This window comes from Sus scrofa, chromosome 15 (assembly GCF_000003025.6).
Source record: "Sus scrofa isolate TJ Tabasco breed Duroc chromosome 15, Sscrofa11.1, whole genome shotgun sequence".
Lineage (NCBI taxonomy): Eukaryota > Metazoa > Chordata > Mammalia > Artiodactyla > Suidae > Sus > Sus scrofa.
Window position 1 is genome coordinate 67,211,174 of NC_010457.5, and position 20,264 is coordinate 67,231,437.

At 41.1% G+C, this 20,264-nt stretch overlaps 1 protein-coding gene across 13 annotated transcripts in view; it reads right to left on the reverse strand.

Annotated features, from left to right (window-relative positions):
* Positions 1-20,264, reverse strand: part of RBMS1 (RNA binding motif single stranded interacting protein 1) — a 216,548-nt gene that overhangs the window by 18,294 nt on the left and 177,990 nt on the right. For all 13 annotated transcript variants that reach the window (XM_003133427.6, XM_005671870.3, XM_005671869.3 and 10 more), the window contains exons 4-6: positions 19,328-19,419; positions 9,711-9,868; positions 7,675-7,754 (exon numbers count right to left, since the gene is read on the reverse strand). In XM_003133427.6, the coding sequence (XP_003133475.3) occupies positions 7,675-7,754; positions 9,711-9,868; positions 19,328-19,419 (330 nt within the window). The remainder of the gene's footprint in view (positions 1-7,674; positions 7,755-9,710; positions 9,869-19,327; positions 19,420-20,264) is intronic.

A 20,264-nucleotide genomic window follows, 5' to 3' on the forward strand; every position in this document is an offset into this window, starting at 1 on the left:
CAAAGAAGTTATTTCCTTGTTCCTCAGAACCAACAAGAACACATACCTTCAGAAGCTTAATTGCTGTGGTAGAACCTTTAACTGGCAGGGCCGCAGGCAATCACTGATCTAATATTTAATATTTTGGGGGCATCTCTCAAGAACCATCTACAGCAACTGCATTCCTGGATCTCCAATGTGCCCTCGATAGGGATGATCTTTTACAAAATGCCTGATTTGTGGCACTAACGGTCCCTCTTAAGGCCCATGACGCCTCACTGTACACCATTAAGTCCTGTCCTTACCCATCTTCCGAAGCCAGACTCTGCAGTGACTGAGGCTCAAATGTCTTCCCTGGATACCCATGCTAAGCATCTCTGCTAGGATGCCTGCTTTGACTAAGCACTGTAGCATAGGACCAGACCTCTTGGACATTCTCCTCACTTGCCTCATCTAACAGCTCAGAGACTAGGGCTTCTCTGTATTTGTAACAAAGTAGACCCTCTCACCCTGTTCTAGCAACTGGAGAAACTGCTACTTCCAAACTCCCATTTTGAAAAAACCCAGAAAGTTATACAGTATTCTATCCCAATCAACAGTCTTTAAACCATAAATTGCCCCGTGATCGAAGCTTTTCCATCACTAGTGGGAAACCAGCCCACTCAACAATTGTAATTAGATTTCTTTTCAATAATGTTGGCTACTTTCTAAATTCCTCAACTAACAACATGCAAGAAACTATCCAGGCCTCCTTTAAAAATTTTAGCCTAAGGTTCCAATTAAATTATTATCCCTTCGTTGTGTGGACAACATCGTTTCCTATTTCAGGCTCCTCTTTGTTTCTAACCAAACCCTGCTGTTCTTACAACTACAGGGCAGAGCTTCAGTGTCTCTCTGCAGATGCCTAACCTGTTGGTAGGTTCTGTCTCTCCTCCTTTCCGGACCTGTAGACGGAGGTTCCAGTTCCCACGCAGCTTTGTTTATCAGTAAAGTGATGATTAAACAACATCCAACATTTCTATGTAAAATCAGGTTACATAGAAAACATAAATGCAATACTTGCCCATCATTCCATTATAAATATTTTAATATTCTCTACTTCCTTTCTAACTCTATTTCATTTCTGCAATCATAGGGTCTTTTCTTCTACCATTTACATTGTGGACCTTTCTCTAGCTTGTTACAGAACTGTTGTTTTTTAATGGCTATGTAATGTTCTACTTGAAAAAGGATCATGTATAGCTTATTATGGCTAACACTGCACAAATATCTGTGTGTCTTGTTTATCTCTTCAATCCTAGTGCCAATGCGATATTGGTGGTCAGGTTCCAAAGTGGTTAGAATGTTGGCCCTAGATTAGTCTCCGTGGGTTTGCAATCTGGCTTTGCCATTTACCAGCTAGTGACCCCAGGCAAGTCTCTGGTTTCATAATCTGTGAAATGGGGATACTAATAATATTTATTTCAAAGGATTGTTACAATTGACATATATAAACATATATGAAGGGCTTAGAACAGTTCAATGAGTATTAGCTATTGTTGTTAGCACACTAAAAAGAGGAAGAGCTTACATTTTTGATGAAGGGCTCCTCCTCTTACCTTTGCATTATTAAATTAAATTCTCAGGAGAGGAACTTCTGGTTCAGAAGTTATAAGCATTTTTGGGAACTGGTTTGTTTCCCATGGGATTTGATTCTGCAAGATTTAACGAGCTGGTGACGGCTGCTGCCTTGGCTTCACACAGAAAAAAGAAACGTTCCAGCTGTAGTTAAGGATAAAGTTACTGGAAAATGCCTTTCAGAAAAAAACTGTTTCATAGTAACACCTACATCTTCCACCCAAGATCTTTATGCTTTAATAAAATCTTACTCCATGATTTATTGTTCGTCTCTGGCAGAACCTGAGTAGAAAGGTGTAGAAAGGTGACTGGAGGGGGACTGCTGGGGGGTGTGTGTGTCACCATCCAGGGTGGTAACAGCTGCCTGACGCAGTCTCATCGTAAGCCTGACGTGGCATTCAAAGCACTCGGGAGTTAAAACACTGGCACACTTCTAGGTGTGGTCCCTTGTAAAAGCCAGACTTCCTTCCTTGGTAGAGAATGTATGGGGGTTTTGGTTCTGCAAGACAGCCCTCACCCCCCTGGCCTCCCAGGATGGTTCCAGCGCTTTTGCTTTCATGGCAATGATTTACTCATAAGCTTCCAGCCTGTGGAGGGAACAGCTCAACAATATGCACATTTAGACCCTGCTCTACTGTACACACTGGGTGAGGGAGACGTGAACACGTCACAGTCCCAAAGGTATGATCACACTGTCTTAGAGGTACCAGGAGCATCGCACGTGTCTTTAAGTATTTCTCTTGTCCTAGAGGTGCCAAAATTTTCTGTTTTTAGTACAGTAACAGGGCTTAAGACAAACATTCAGGAAACGAAACGGGCAATAAAAACCCGTGAAAGATTTCCAGCCTTTTTACTAGATTTGTAATTTTTCCTCTAAACATTACCTTTTCTGTCTCCTCGCAGAGGATAAGGCCCTAGTAACTTTCCCTATGTAAAGAACATTCCAGAATGTGGGTAAGAGCAGTTTTCAAGCCCTCCTGGGCATGTACCCAATCTGAAAAGTCAAAGTAACACAGAAAGCAGATGTAAAACAAGCTTAGGTCTTTGGATGGAGTTGGCCAGCAGTCATGTACGCACTTCACTGGAGCTCTTCCATGACCCAGGCAAAGCTCTGGACAATGTGGCCGAATGATGCCATTGCAACAATGGGAATGTGCATGAACATGGTGGTGACCAGACACTTTTTTTTTTTTTTGTCTATTTAGGGCCGCAGCTGTAGCATATGGAAGTTCCCAGGCTAGGGGTCAAATCAGAGTCACAGCTGCTAGCCTACACCACAACCACAGCAACACCAGATCTGAGCCACGTCTGCAACCCACACCACAGCTCATGGCAATACTGCTCCTTAACCCACTGAGTGAGGCCAGGGATCAAACCTGCATCCTCATGGATACTAGTCAGATTCGTTTCTGCTGAGCCACGATGGGAACGCCGACACTTTTTTCTTTTAAAAAACTCTCTGCCCTTAGCACACAAGGACTTATTCAGACTCCATTAATATCAAGAAGAGGTCCAGAAAGAGTGATGTGATCACACTGCCTCCTGCAGTATTGAATATATGCATGGCCTTGGTCCAGGGGTAACCTTGTGTGCGCTTCCCACAGAATCAAAAACAGAGCGCAGCAGGGCAAGCAGCCTGTGGAGAACTGCAGCTAACATGCCATGTGCATTAGTCTTCTTGGAGGCTGTACTCTCTTCCAGGAAGGTACTGGAAGAACATTTTTTTAGACAAATCCTTGAATCGTGACCATGAGCGACAGTGTTTTTGCCTTGGGCACATCTCCTAATTTGGACATCAGTTCTCACTAGGACTTCTCATCACTTGTTTCTAACATCCACTGGGTGGGAAACCACCACTGCATGATTTCTCCAGAATGGAATTTTTATCAAGCAAATAGGACGTACTTATTTTTGAGTTCTATGGAATTCACCTAGATTGTCCCACAGAAGTTTTCAGTTTTTTGACCCTTCTTGGGGTCCTTCCAAGCAAAACTGACTTACTGCAAAACAGCCAGTGCTCAAAGTCAAGGTAAATCCAAAGGACAAGGCTTCAACATTTTCAGGGAAAAATGAGACTGGGTAGGGATGGATAGAAGGAAAGGCCTCATGAGCAATTTTTTTTAACACCAACTATAAAGTAATGCTTGAAGAATTTACCATAAGATAATGAAAATACGGTAACATCAGACACAAAAGCACCAGATTTTTTAAAAGTAAAATCAGAAAGCGGATTGCAGAAAACATGGTGCTGCAGTATACCGGATTCTTTTGGAACTCTAGATATCTACCACATTACGTTCCATGTCCCAGGTCAGTGTGGGGTATGCCTGGCCTGGGGAACCCAGCCACACCACCCTGATATGAAAAGTGTGTTGGCAGAGGGATGATGGGTGGCATATCAGAAGTGACAACTCATGGAGTTCCCGTCGTGGTGCAGTGGTTAACGAATCCGACTAGGAACCATGAGGTTGCGGGTTCGATCCCTGCCCTTGCTCAGTGGGTTAACGATCCGGCGTTGCCGTGCTGTGGTGTAGGTTGCAGACTCGGCTCGGATCCCGCGTTGCTGTGGCTCTGGCGTAGGTCGGTGGCTACAGCTCCAATTCAACCCCTAGCCTGGGAACCTCCATATGCCACGGGAGTGGCCCAAGAAATAGCAACAATAACAACAACAACAACAACAAAAAAAAGACAAGACAAAAGACAAAAGACAAAAAAAAAAAAAAGAAGTGACAACTCATGTGTGTAGTTGACCTCCTTCTGCTCTACCATCTAGAAACCTCCTTAAGAGTGTCACACTGTTCAGCTTGTCAATGTGCAGAAAGTGTCTTTTGGGGACTGTGTCTAATACAGGTTTCTCTTCTCCTTGGCTAATGTCACGGGCAAATCACCAGTCGTGCAAGAATCTGAGTGCTCTGATGCAAATCATCCTGGGTAATTCTGTGTATGCCGGCTAAGCAACTTGATCGTTACATAAACCATCCTCTGACTGTATTTAGGAAATGCTATGTCTGCCTAGCAGTGAGCCCACTGTATTTAAACATTAAAGTGGAGGCTCATTCAATTTACCCTTGCCTGATAATATTTTTGTTTTTCAGCTGGTTCTGCTGAAAAGAATCATATGCTCTCCATGGAGAAATTCATGTGACAGAGCAGCCATGCAGGTAGCCGGTGGGGAGAGAGCCGCAACTGATAAAACAGGCTGCAAGTCAAAGCTCTTTCTCGTATAATGTGTGCCAAAAACAATCCAGAGAAGTTGAAACTGGGTTCAAATTTTGTTGTGCATTCTCAAGCCCACTGGAGACTTCTTTTGAGGAAAGGGGTTCACTGATCAGCAGCATGCTTCCAAATCTCGCATTGTACATTTCAAACTCCTGCCTAAAAGCAGCTGAGCCTCACTTACGGGCAAAAGATATTCTCAAAGGCTGTCAAAAAAGCCATGATTACTGTGATGAGCTCTCTAAGAAAAACACTCTTGGAAACTACTTGGTAACCTATGCTGGTGGAGAGTGAGGGACAGGCTTTTTGTGCCTACCACAAAATTAAAATATAAAACACAGCTCTTGGAGTTCCCATTGTGGTGCAGAGGAAGTGAATCCGACTAGGAACTGTGAGGTTGCGGGTTCGATCCCTTGCCTTGTTCAGTGGGTTAAGGATCCAGCATTGCCATGGTCGCAGACATGGCTTGGATCCTGTGTTGCTGTGGCGCTGGTGTAGACTGGTGGCAACAGCCCCGATTAGACCCCTGGCCTGGGAACCTCCATATGCCGCGGGTGCGGCCCTAAAAAGACAAAAGACAAAAGACAAAAAAAAAAAAACAAAAAAAACCCCAAAAAAACAAAAAAAAGAAACAAAAAAAACCACAACCAACAAAACACAGCTCTTGCTGCTAAAGAACTTGCCGACTAGTTGGGCGGCAAGACTAAAACACAAGAAGGATCCTCTAACATCAGAAAATGATGTAAAGTTAGGTCCTGGTTCATCATAAAGAGAATGGCTTGACTGCATGGCTCTCTTCCCTACAGGGCTGCTCTCTGGGTAGAAGAAACCTTGCTTCTTACGCCCCATTTGACACTGAGCATGACTTGGAAGAAACTATTCTTTACTAGTTGCAAAGGTGCAAAGAATCCTATGATCATCTACGTGTGGTTTGGAAATCAAGGTCTTTTTTTTTCCTGGAATGGGTGTGACCGACAGTCTTGGAACCTACTTCAAGGAAACAGTTAAATGACATGACCATGAAGTCCTCTGGAGAAAAAAGGAAACTTCGACCTCAATTCGTGACACCCTGAGAGCTATTTCATTCAGGGGACTGGTAGATTTTATCTTAGATTGATCCAACATCAAAACAAGTGCATGCTGTGGTGTGTGTCCTTCTCGAAATCTCCTGGTTGCATGCAAGGAGGGGCTGAGACAGTAATGAGGTCACAGGTGGGTGGATGAGCAGCCCTTCAAAGGGACTAATAACTACTCTGGGGTCCCGGCTATGCAGAGAAGGATGTGGGAATCGAGGATAACATGGGGGCAGCTGTGTGCAGGGGCCTTGGAAGGCCCCACAGAGCAAGGTTTCCAGAAGGCTCCCACTCTCCCTCGTCTTTACTTAGCTGGCAAGTAGAAACATTCCTCTCTCATTTCTTTCCCTTTTTTTCTTTCTAACTTTCAACTCAAGTGTTGATGAAAAAACAAAACTAACTTAACAAAAACCAAAAAGGAAGCTCTTTCACAAGGCTGAGTTCTTTGGAAGAGCATGCTTCCAGGTCTTGTATTTTAAGTTTCAAACTCACGCTGCCAGGCAGCTAGCTCAAGCTCACATACAGCTAGATAAACCACATGCTGGCAGGATTCTGTATTAAAGGATGCACATCCTTGCAAGTAGTTTCTCTATGAAGTGAGACTCACCTGGATACAGAAAATTAGAGTGAATCCCTAATCATAATTGCCAGTTATCCAGTTAAAGATGGAACCTTGGAGCTACAGAAGAATAAACACTGAACACTAGTTACACATGCACAGATGGAAATGACTTCTGGTTTGTGGTCTGCCACTAGCATGCTAGCCTGTAAACAGGTAGTATTCTCTTGGTGAAGAGTGTAGTGAAATTTATGCAAAACCAACATTTACTGGCATTTAATATAGTTCAGGTACTGAGCTGAGCATGAAAACAAAAATGATGAGGAAACGGTCTCTGCCTTTTAAGGAGCTGAATTCAGTGCATGGAGATGTGCAAACATGTTCAATGATGCCATACAGGTTGGTGTCCTGAGGGCGCTCTGTGGGGTAACCTGATTGGAGGAGAGGGGGCTGCTGAAAGAGGGAGGCAAGCTTTGAATGTACTCTTGAGAGGTGAGGAGGGGATAGCCAGGTTAAAGGAAACTGAAGTGAAGTCATGTGCTTAGGGCTAGGAGGTGGGGCAGTTTAGGGAAAGAGCTGAGCAGACTGGTGAAAACTGAGAACTGCTGTTTAGGTAAGGGTCAGAAGCTGAGTCAGGACCAGGGATGCTGAGAGTCTGGTCAAGCTGAAGCCCACTGTATTTGAGACAGGTCTAGTGGGAGTTAGAGTGAGTGGGATGTTGGAATGAAAAGCTCCTGAGGTGCAGTATTCTTGGTCAAGTCAACACAGGGTGGAGCAATGGGAGGAAGTGGCTACAGTGGAGTGAACAGGGGGCCACAGGAGTTGAGTCTGGTCCTTGCAAGCAGGGAGGGGTAACACACATTGAAATCTTTCAGAACAAAGGCAGGAGCTGCAGTGGAAAGTACTTTAACAGATGACTGAGTGACAGAATATGGATTAAGGATGGTGATAAAATATGTTAGAGGATGGCTTATGCCATCCAAGAGGGAGAGGCTTCTGAATGCTTTGCAGGTCAGACAGCTCCTTGCCGCTGGGTCTGCCTCCATTCACACTGAACACCCAACATCTGGGAGAGGTGGACGTTGAAGTTTTACTTGCAGATCCAAAGAAAAAAAATTTAAAAGAGCTAAATGAAGGTTTCTTTTTGTTCTTGATATGAGTCACCATGTGTTAAAATTAGACATACGTTATAGAAGAGACTACTGATACGATTTTAGAAAAACAACATACCAGAAACTCCGGGTGGTGTCTTAATGAATTTTCCATTAAAATGACCAATAACGGCTTCACACTTTTCTGTTGATTCCATCCTATTTGTACATGAAAATAAAACACATATAATCAGAGCTATCTCAGTTTTCATTTTGTTCTGTGCACATGAATACATTCTTATAGGTTTATTGGAAACAAATGAAACCTAACAAAAATGTGAATGACAAGAAAAAGTGAGTTTATCCTAGTAATCTAAGAGTTGGTTCAGTACTTCCATGGTAAAATGAAAACTGATAACCACAGAGTACATTTGGAATCATAAAAGAAATAAGTTATATCAAGAGTGTTTAATATCAAGTATATGAAAATGTGTAATTTTCTTCCACTTGTTGAAAAAATGGTTAATCAATACACAATAGCTTTGTTAGTCTTGATGCCGAATTTAAAACAAAAATACCAGTTTAAAATAACAGTGTGTTTAATGCTGCTAGAATATTGGTCATTTTAAAGATGGTCTTTCCTTTTATATATTCACAAAATGACAGACCTGAAAGTCATGATAAGGACTGGTGTTAATCACAGGATGTGTCTTATGTGTTTTTCATATTAGCTTCAAATTTAAAACAAAATTAGTGAAGTTAACTATGTACCTTCTTGGCCATCCTGGCATTAGAGGAGTAATTAAAGGATGGAGCCTAACAACTTACTCTACACCTGCAGGTGGCTAAGAACATTTGAGAACACATTTCAGGGGAATTAAATTATTTTGACTTATTTTTCTTTAATGGAAGAATACACTACACTCCTGGACTACCCAGAAGAATTGCACCTTGGTTTTAATGGGTGGTAATAGTTTTTAAAAGCAATAAAATTTAATTGGGTTCTATCTTTGGACACAGAAATCAAAGTCCTTGATCTCCTTTCAGAAGAACACCCACAGAGGGACAATTTTCAGATGGCACCGAGCCTTTCAATGTTTCACCTGAATCCTTTTAACCCATGAAGTTGGCACTGCTGGACTTGGTGACTCTCCACCTATAGGATATTTTAGTTTTATTATAAAATTATCTGGCCTAACAGAAAGAGCAAAGGACTAAAAGCCAGAAGGACCAAGTATTAGACCCTGCTTCACGGCTTGGCAGCCCAGTGACAATGGAAAAGTCTTCCTTTAACTCAATGTTCTTATATGCGCAAGAGCGAACAACTGCTTTGCTTTCATGGTAGGTGTGACAGTCGTCAAATAGGATAATGTATAGGAAAGTAAAATGTCAGCATTTTCCCTCTGAAATCAAAGTCAACACTTTAAAACACGTAGACATTCTCAGTTACTACAGACTATTAATAGGTTGCTAAATGATGTGAAATCAGTTTCTGCACATGGGCTTTCAGATGAGAATTATGTCAAAGATCAAAGCTTCTTCTGTTTAAAGTTTTCCCCTTTGGAAGCAAACTAACCACTACACTGAAGTATCTTTTCTGGGGAGAAAGGATACAAATAAGATGGAGAGTGAGGGCACTTCAGATACTTATAACATTTTACTTCTTAAAAAAATAATCTGAAGCAAAAATTATAAAATACTACAATTTCTGTAACAATTGGCGGTTAGATGGATGTTGCATTACTGTTACACTTTTCTGAGTGTTTAAAATATTTCATTAAAAAATCTAATTCATTGACTTTATTGATGATGAACCTAAGTTTCATCTAATGAGACAAAAATGCAAATTTATTTAGGAGGCTGAGATTGTTATTTTTCAGAAGTTTAGGCATCCTGATCTAATTAATCAAATGTAAGGAAACATACTTGCAGAGCTATTGATCATGTGGGATTTTCTTGTCGCAAGTCACCAAATATTTAGTGTCCTCAGGTTGAAGAATCCTAATAAACGTCCAAAAGATTTGGGAAAACCCAAACTTTTTTTTCTGTATGAGTGAAGTTCAAGGTACAACTAGCTCCTCTAATCCTGGCTTAGTTTCTCTTGCTCAATTTTTATTTTCCAAGAAATTTAGCAGAGCTACTGTTGTTGACATGAAGACAAAGCAGCGTGCTTACCTAGCAAAGCCAACACCACGACTTGTTCCACTGGAATCACGTAGTATCCGTGTAGAAATAACTTGTCCAAATGGTTTTAGCATGTTTTCAAGCTCTTGCTCATCCATGGAGAGTGGCAAATTAGAAATATACAAGTTGGTAGGGTCTTGTTCCTGTTGCTAAAAGGGAACAGAGAACTGTCTGTTAATTTCCAACAGGAGGTGAGATACTTATGTGAACACGCTCACTTGCACTTAGCCACTCTCTTTGCTCAGGTCCTTTAAAAGTACTAGCATGTGAGATCATGGAAACTACAGAATGCCCAAATTGAACACACTTGAAAGAAGTGTCTGAAGCTCGGGCAATCTGTGCAGGTCAGATGCGATCCACCAAACCATTCTTGGCAGGTTTGGAAGCAGAACTGCTGGCAGGCACTGCTGAGCTGGAGATGGTGCCTTCATGGAAGCACAACTTTCAGCTGTTTGCAGTGTTCTGCAAAATAACTAACCTCTCCTCCACTGCTATTTTTAGGAGCCCATTTCAGGCACACTATTGCACAGATGGCTATTACCTCTAATAATTCAATCCAGAGACATATGATGGGTTCTGGACCAAGCCATCTAAAGTCCAGGGGGACTCTGCCCAAACTCACTCCCTCTGCTATACGGCGGAGTCCTTACTGCCTCTGAGTTGTGATCAACACTGGGAAATAGCTTCAGAATCAACAAAACCAAGAAAACACAAAACTGTACAAAATGACAGACTCCAGGCAGGGCAAATTTTAGAATCTGGAGAAAGTTGAACTCAAGTATGGATGGGGGAAGGGAGTTTTGCTAAATCTTCGCTACTCAAAGAGCGATCCAAGGGCCAGCAGTGATGAAATGACCTGCAAGCTTACTAGACATGTAACCCTAGGCCCCATCCCAGCTCTACAGTATATGAAGGTGCATTTTAACAAGATCTCCAGATATGCAATACGAACATTAGAGAAGCAACAATTAGGTCATTTCCCACCCACCTATCCATTGTTGAGGTAAAATCAGCTGAAATCAAATTGAACTGAGAATTTTCTAAGAACCAATAACTGCTATGTATATTTAGAGTCTGGCATTAAATCAACAGGAAATAAGCTTATCTGACAACTGGAATATTTTTTCTGACCCAGTAGAAATTCATGGCAACTGTGAGGCAAGGATGGCCCTAACTTTCATTTATTCATTTATCTGCTTTTTTAGGGCCACACCTGCAGCATATGGAAGTTCCCAGGTTGAATTGGAGCTGCAGGTGCCAGCCTATACCACAGCCACAAGAATTTGGGATCCAAGCCGTACTGTGACCTACACCACAGCTCAGGGCGATGCAAGATCCTTAACCCACTGAGCAAGGCCAGGGACAGAACCCGCATCCTCATGGATACTAGTTGGGTTCGTTACTGCTGAGTCACAATGGGAACTCCAAGGATGGCCTTAACTTTAAAACAGACTTTCCTTTGATCTTGCTAACCAAATGGTACCTTTACATTACTGAACCATGCAAGTTTATGATTTTTCTTTAATAAGCACTGTTAGTAAAGTCATTAATTGATGACTCAGCCTTAGGCACATTCACATTCAGTACTTTAAAAATATATGTGAAACACATGCATGTTTGAATTCGTACAAAGTCTCTACTTTCAAATGTATCCTGGCATTAATTAAACCTGAAATAAAACTTTTCCTTTTAGATAATCCACAAGTAAAAGTCAACATTGCTCTTTCATGCTATACTTCTGCGGTTAAGATTTAAAACAACAATCTGGTTTCCTAGGGAATGGCAAATACCCTGGTTGTCCCAAGAACTCGAGTTATCAAAGACTGAGAAACTCTGGGCCAAAAGTACTGTTCCTGTGACTTCCTCGTTCTGACAGAGGAAGGCAGCATGTAACCAGGCTGGTCCCAAAGGTATGGAGCAGAAGCTCCCAGCCTGGGTAACCCAGACTCTCAGGGGTGTGTGTCAGTGGGGATGGGTTCAAGAAAAAAGAAGAAAAAATTTCAAATGTTCAATAGCAAGCTGAACACTTAACCTTGTTAACCCTTGACAGACTAAACAAAAATGGCAACTATCCTTGTTCTTAGCTAAAATCAGAGTCAGCGTGGTAGCAGTGATTACCTTATGCTGAGCAAAACCTCCTATTGACAATTATATAAAGCATATCTTTACTGTATAAAAATAGTAAAGTGATATAAATGCATGACAATAACAGATAAATCATTTCAAAATAAAGCGGAGAACAAAATGGTTTTAGGTACTAGATTTTTCAAGTTCTTCTGAGGTAGACTCTAAGGTACAATCTTCACTCCTTATTTCCACTTCACTCACTACTTCTCCAACTTTGCCCAACTAATCACACAACTCCTCAATCAGCCACCTCACGTGGGCTCTAACCTCCCAAGTCTCTGAAGGTTTCCTGGAGCGCACAAGACTGCATTTGTGCCTGTGGAAGTCTGGTCCTTCGCTGGCCAACACAGATGGTGTCCTTGCTCTCTGAAGGTGGGAACTGAGGGGTGCTGTACAAGATGACATTTACAATGTATCTTGTATACCCCAGACCCTCACACACAACAATTATGACTCCAGTCCTGTCTCTGGGTAGTTTACAGTTGCATCGGGAGATAAAAACACATGTAATGAATGCTGTAATAGAGATGTGTACAAATCACAGTGGGAGGACAGTCAAGGAACACTTTTCAGAGGGCATGGCTTTGAGTTTGAGACTTGAAAAAATATGCATAAGGCATGAGGTGAAACCAGTCTGTGAAAAGCTATGCAAGGAGGTTGATTTTGCCAGTCATCACTGTCACTGCTTCAACTTTTCCACTTAAGCAATGCTAATAGCAAAGGGAATGACCATGTGTTCTTAAAAGTGTGTGGGCCAAGGATAAAGTAGTCTTGCCAGGGCTGCACTCTTTGAGACCTTGTGCTTTATCTTAAAAAAAAAAAAAAAAAAAAAAAAAAATCATGTAAATGTTGCAATCTCCTAACTATTTGAGTTTGCTTCAATACTTTCAAGTCCTACCGATACTCCAGGGAGATAAGCCATGTTGACCCTATATTTCAGGTACCTGGTGGAGGAGTGGAGAGGAAGCAGAGGGGGAACTGAGTCTAAGCACTGCAGCTAGAAAGCCACGCCCTGAAAAATGGGGAGCTTCTGGAGGCAAGGAGGCAAGGGAGTGATGGGATCGAACCTATCTTGTAAGGAAGACTTCTGAATCATGCTTAATCAGACTCAGAATAAAGCTGGGAACTCCCTAATTAAAGAGCATTAAAACACTCCTTGAACCAAGATTTGGCATAAAAAATGTTATGCAAGAAACACTTATCATAAATACTGAGAGCCTTCCAGTTATAATTAATTATTAAAATCTAAATGACTAACACTTGAGAATATTTAAGAATGTTCACAGAACAGACTCACAGGCATGGAGAACAGACTTGATGCTAAAGGGAGGGAGAAGAAGGGGGATGGACGACTGGGAGTTTGGGGTTAGTAGATGCAAACTATTACATTTAGAATGGATAAGCAATGAGGTACAAATGCAGCACAGGGAACTATATCCAATCTCTTGTGATAGAACATGATGGAAGATAATATGAGAAAAACAAGGGGTGTGTGTGTTTGTGTGTGTGTGTGTGTGTGTGTGTGTGTATATATATATATACACATATACAATAACTGGGTCACTTCACTGCTTTACTGTACAATAGAAATCGACACATTGTAAATCAATTATACTTCAATTAAAAACATTTTTAAAAGAACATTTATAAAATTTATCACATGTGAAGTATTTTTAAAAACGCTCATGTAGGTACTAAGCATTTTCTAAAACTGTGCTTTAAGTTGCTTCTATTATTGAAATATCAACATAAATATTATTCTTTAAAATCTTGATTCAACTTGAAAGATTACCAGTGAAGAAAAAAATAATAAAAAGTGCTAAATCAGAGAATCTGGAAAGAAACTGAGCTCCTAACCCACTCTATGATAAATAGTGAGATAGAGCAGACTAAATACAGGTAGATATTTCCTATGATTTTAGTGAATTTGTTTGCAAGAGCAAAAACTCAGTCCCTTGGCTCTCTTCATTTGGAATGACCTCTAGGACTAATGCTATCTATCTTAATTTTCACATGGTCAACTTATCCTGTGAAGGCTGCATATAAATTTGCAAATTAAGAAAAAAAATCAAAAATAAAAATGAGAAGCAACTCCCGGCCGGCAGCAACGGCCACAAAAATCTAATCACCAAAGCGTCCTTACATTCTAATCACCATACATTCATAGTAAACGGAACATACATGTTTGTAGTAAGTGGGAGAGGTTTTTGAATAAGGGTAACTTCACCTCTTTAAAATCAGTGATAACCATAACTCTGTTTTATTACATACAATGCTATGTCTGAAAAAACAATTATTCTGTAAATTATGGGTGGTCAAACATAAAAATGGGGCCAATGGGTCTCTTTATATCCCTAGGCGTGGAAAGGGTTCAATGGCTTCTCTAACAAGTAGAAAACTAGATCCCACGTTGGCCATGAGAGGGATAAATGGCTACTAATGTTCACTTGAGTAGAAAAGTGGGGCTCACAGGTCCCACGTGGTGTAAAGCACTCAGTCATCATCTGAAAGAAATTAACAAAAACCTCCCTGTGCGTGTGGAATGGTTCCTAAAATGCAAGAAAGGGACTTGGCAGGAAGACCAGACATCTGTTTTCTCTTGTACTGAATAGGTTCACCAACCAGCAGATCGCTGCTCATGGGCATGTGAATGCACACTGCTTAAAGCAGGGTAGACCTCTGCGTGGAAGGGCAATTACATTCCTGCTCCTTTGACTGCCTATTTACAGAAAAAAATTGCAAGCATTACCACTAGGCAAATAACACATGATGGTCTGCTGACACCCAGCAGGTCTTAAGAGGCACAGCTGAAAGGTCTACAGAAGTCACTCTATTAACAGGTATCACCAAGGCTGACTTGAGTTTTACATCTTTTTTAGCTCATTATCTGAGGTTTCTTCCTTCTTTTCATAGATTCTGAGTTTTATTTTGAAAAATGCATGCATTTGAAACAAAAGCCAAGTTTATCACAAAGGGGAACGACCTTTAGCTTATTGGAAAACCTTTTGATATAGTTGATCAGTGTACAAAGCTCAATAAATATGTTTTAAACATCCCATTCTTGACTCTCCATATATGCCCAAGTTGCTAAGTTTTTCTCCTGCTTATTTGGCTTCTTAATTCATCAACAAAACAAACATTCAATATCTAGCGTATGCTAGGTACTAAGCAAGGCACTGAAATTAAAACATGAATAAGAAACAATCACTGCTGTCTAATGTTCTCCACACCAATTATTTTACAATTCAATTTTGCAAATTTGTGGAGTCTTTTTTCAACCTAGGCAGCCAAAGTGTTAAACAACATTACATTCTCCCTCACCCTCCAGATGCCCTTAGAAGAATGCCCCTTAACTTTTTCTGATTATGTAAGAAAGCAAGCCTTTAATACGCGGCAATATGAATTTTCAAAACTTCATAGTATCTGGATTAATTCACTAGAGAAAAGTGGACAGTGATGGGTCCCTTATCACCCAAACATGGGAGCCAGACCTCAACTTTTAAAATTCGTCTCTGCAAAAGGTACATGTCAGGTGCTCCTTTATCCAGACAGCATAAAGGGGTTAAGTCAGCTCCAAATACTCAAATCCATGGTTCCACAGCAAAGAACAATGGACCCTCTAGCATGTAAAATACCTCTTGTAACTTTAATGACATAATAAAAAAGAAATCAGGTCCAGGAAGCTCAGTTGTTCTACAGAGACTTGAAGAAATTCGTCACATGCAGATTGCTGGCATGCCGCCAGCGTCTCTGAACCCTAGTGCATTGTTCCTTCCCAACAGATGATATAGGAAGGGATGGTTTTTCCTAGCCAATTTACGGTCCCAAGCCACCTAAGGAGGTCTTTGAACAGAGCTCATTATCAGTCCACGGGAAAGGTGGCATTCAAAGTGCACTGTTGACACGGCATACAGTGCCCACCTCTACCCAGTCATGACTAAATGCATTTAAAGACTTCTTCAAGCAACATATATTTGATACGCTATGCTCCTCATTATCACTGGCTTTGAAAAGATGCCTAGGTAAGGGCTCGTGGGGCTGCTCTAAATAAGGCCACCGCATTACCTGGAGCAGGTTGTTAAAATAGGCCTCTTTCTAACTTTGTTTCAGCAGAAGTCACCAAAAAACGGGTGTGAGGCACACCCACATTCCAGAGTGAGAAACCAGACCCCCTCAACAGAGTCTGAAGAGGAGCCGGCTGAGACATGGTGTGGGTGCTCAGCTGATGTGTTCTGAGTCCCCCACGCGGGCTGCTTCCCCCTTCACTACCAGTCAAGCAAGGTGGGCTTCAAGAGACCACTCAGGTGGCCTGGTCTGTGCCTTGCAGAGGTTGGTGGATATAATGGATCGAAGTCTAACTCAGGCCTGAGGAATCCTTTTTTTTTTTTTTTTTTTTTTTTTTGTCTTTTTAGGGCTGCACCTGCAGCAACATGCAGCTTCTCAGGCTAGGGGTCAAATCAGAGCTGTAGCCACTGGCCTACACCACAGTCACAGCAACACCAGATCCAAGCCGCATCTGCGACCCACACCATAGCTCACAGCAATGCTGGATCCTTAACCCACTGAGTGAGGCCAGGCTTCAAACCTGCGTCCTCATGGATACTAGTGAGATTCATTTCCACTGAGCCATGATGGCAACTCCCGGGCCTGAGGGATCTAAAAGGCAGAGCATCTAGGTGCAGTTGGGATGTAACTAGTCCCTCCCAAACAGGGGCAAACAGATCAGATGTGGGCTGTGCACACAGGGTTCCATTAGATCCTTCCAGGAAGCCTGTCTTGCAGGACTAGAAGGTCCCAGGAGAAAAGGGCTGAAGGCAGAGCCTTTGATTGATTCTCAGGAGCCGAGGCTAAAAGCCTGAAAACGCATCCTCTCTAGTTTAAGAAACCAAAAGGGAACGAGCAAAGCATTCTACGAGGAAAGGCGTCAGCCTCTGTCTGACTGGAAAAATCAACAGCAGATCACACAGCTGTCAGGTCAAGAAATTTTTCCCACCCTTTACCACTGCTCCAACCCTGGAGGGGTCAGAAACCACAGCTAGCCAGCTGAAGGAAAAGTGGGAAAAATACAAGCTAGGGAAACAGGAAAGAAACTAACCATGCTCCCATCCCACAACAGGCTTACTATGTAGCACAGACCAGAGCTGTGGGAAGGGAGAAGCTTGCCTGTTCTATGGCACTCAAAATTCTCTAAGCAGACAGGATGGGACATTTCCATTACAGGCATCACACACTTATCGGGAATATGTTCTTGAAAGTCAGACACGCAGCATCAAAATGTTAACCAGGAGTCTGCTTTTATTTCAAATAAGAACAAAAGTATAATGTATTACTACTAATCACAACCCGCAATTTCCTAAAATGTCACTAAAGACATTTGTTACACATCTGTATGTGTGTGTGTGTTTCTATACGCATAACAAAGGGTTGTAGTAGCATGTAAACGTTTAAAACATCTTTTTTTTTTTTTTTTTTTTTGCTTTTTAGGGTCGCACACATGGCATATGGAAGTTCCCAGGCTAGGGGTTGAATTGGAGCTGCAGTTGCTACCCTAAACCACAGCCACAGCAACTTGGGATCTGAGCCACATCTTCAAACTACACCATAGCTCTTGGCAACACTGGATCCCCGACCCACTGAGCAAGGCCAGGGATCAAATCCACATCCTCATGGATACTAGTTGGATTTGTCTCTGCTGCACAACAACGGGAACTTCTAAAACATCACTTCTTAATCCCCAAATTATCAATATGGTTGTTAGCAGACAACTGCATTGTGATTTCTCTTAGTACTAGCAACACCCAAGATTGTGCTCTCAGCAAAGTTTTCAAAACCTCTACATGATTCTGACATTTTACAAACTATTTGGAATATAACTTGAGACTTACTTCTTAAATGCCTTATTTAAAATATTGTGTTGGGGTTGGTGTAAATACATACAGAATGGCTGAAAATGTACTGAAAGACAATTACATTCCATGAAGTTTGGATATGAAAAAAATCAAGAGGCATTCTACTGAAAAAGATTAGCCAGAAAGATCGGAAATGAAAGGAGCAACTGAAGGGACTTTCCAAACTAATGACAGTTGCCATAAAAGTCATGGGACCTGTCCTAGATTTTATCCATGAGAGGAAGAACAGGAGCTTCCCAGAGGAGAGGAAATGGACAGAACAGAGGCAAAATTAGAGATCTTTTCTGATGGTTCCTTAAAAGTCCTGCTTAGAAAATGTGTGGCTACCCATTGTTTACAGAGGCATATCGAACATTCTGTAAATCATTATACAATATGGGTATTGTATATTCACAGTTAAATATATTTAAAGTCTCACAATCAGCATCTTTCAACAAAGTCACAGGAAATTGCTCCAATATTAGGGACAGATAATCTAAAAATCATGGTGCTAAATATTTACAGTTTCTACTGAAGGCCTTAGTCTGGAGTTCAAAAGAAATCTAAAATAAGTCCAGCTCAATCAGAAGGTTTAAAATTATTAAAAGTCAACGATTACTTTAGAAAGGTGATTCCTTTTGTTAATTCCTGAAATCTTTACTCATTTTGATTCTTTTAGTCAAGGTAAATCTCTATCTTGGTAGCTGCATTATATGTCCCTCAATAGCCTTAAGGTCTTAGCAGATAACTTAGCTCTACTAGAGTCCTTTAACTCCCATAAATCTTTCCTTCTGGAAATAGGAATGCTCCTTAGGGAATGACCACATGCTACTATTTTCTGAATAGTAGCAGAGGACAGCACAAAATTACTTTTCTTTGTACTTTAAGAAACCAGATGATATAAAATTAGGGATCTTTTGAAAAGAATATATAAAATATCAAACTGCCAAGTTGCAAACTTGAAAATATTTCCCGGAGCAATTCAAGAACCATAAATGGAAAAAAACCATGTACATAATTATATGAGTGTCTTAATAAGGGCATTGTGGGCACTAAGTATGATACAACTCAAGTTTACATTTAGGTAGTAATTAAAGACTGGAGCATAAATACCACTATGGAAAAAGAATCTGAAAAAGAATGGATATGTGTATATGTATAACTGGATCATTTTGTTGTATAGTAGAATTTATCACAACATTGTAAATCCACTATACTTCAGAAAAACTAAGTAAATACACACATAAATAATAAAACACCAAGTTTAACACACCCACCCTGCCAAAAATAGTACAGAGTTTCAGTCCACAAGTACTTGATTACCTGAAGAAATCGGGTGCTATTTCTCCACTTACATACAGGGTTATTACATAATCAGCTATGTAACACTGTATACGGTTGTAAAATCCTTCACACGTAGGAACTGTCTTTGGCACAACATCTAATGAGGATGTGAAGGTAGGGGACAAGTGACCATGGGTAATCATAGCTCCCTGGGACGAGGGAGAATGAAAATGGTGACAGGAAAAACCACATGTCTGGCTTCAGAACCAAAGCCTGGGCCCAGTGCAACAGTACCGGCTCTCAACTCACCTTGGCCATTTGAGCTTGAACCCCACTTGCCTTCAGGGCAGACACAGCCTTCTGAGCAGCTGCAGGACTGTCAAAGTCGACAAAACCGTAACCTGAAATGCAAAACACATTTAGTGTTTAAGCCATTATTTTATGATTCTGTAAAGAGGAAAAGGATGGCTCCGTCTGGTCTCCAATGTAGGTGACAGAAGTGAAAGCCCTGGTGTCCTGACAGGTCTCAAGCTTTACCACAGCATCCTCCTCACTGTCCTCCCCTGCCGTCTATCATGGGCTAGTCAAGTGTCCCTTCCAAGTTAAAAAAAAAAAAAAAAAAAAAAAAAAAGAATAAGAGGAAAGAAACCAGTGTTTTCCTTTTCCAGATCTTTTTCTTAGGTGTCCTATACTTACTGGGGCGGGGGGGGGGGGGGGGTTAAGACATTAAGCTTATAAAAAAAAAAAGGAAAAAGAACAACTTCAGAGCAGTACCAGTTTTAATAATTTGGTAAGAAAAATGGGGTCATCCCACAAAGCTTACAAATGTATGTTTATTCCATAGACAACACTTAGTGTTTCACATAAATTAAGTATAACTATTAGATAGCCCCAAAATGAAATAATCTAAATCTCAGAACTTGGTTAAAAATATCATTACTTATTTACCTAAAATACAGCTTTTGACCTCCCTTCAAAATAAAGAAAGTGGGGAAAAATGGCTCCAGAAATCCAAAATACCTGCTTCAGCAATTCATGTCCTATAGTCTAAAATAAAACAGAGGAAAACAAACAAACAAACAAATAACCTCCTAAGAGCGGTCATGGGAGGTTATTCATCCACAGCTTTTCAAACATTTTAAATAAGCTGGTCAGCTATCTCTGCCCTGACCACAACAAATCAAAAGCAGGAAATTAGAGAAAAAAAGAGGGTCAGGTTGAGGGTAGGGCTGCTATACAAAATAAT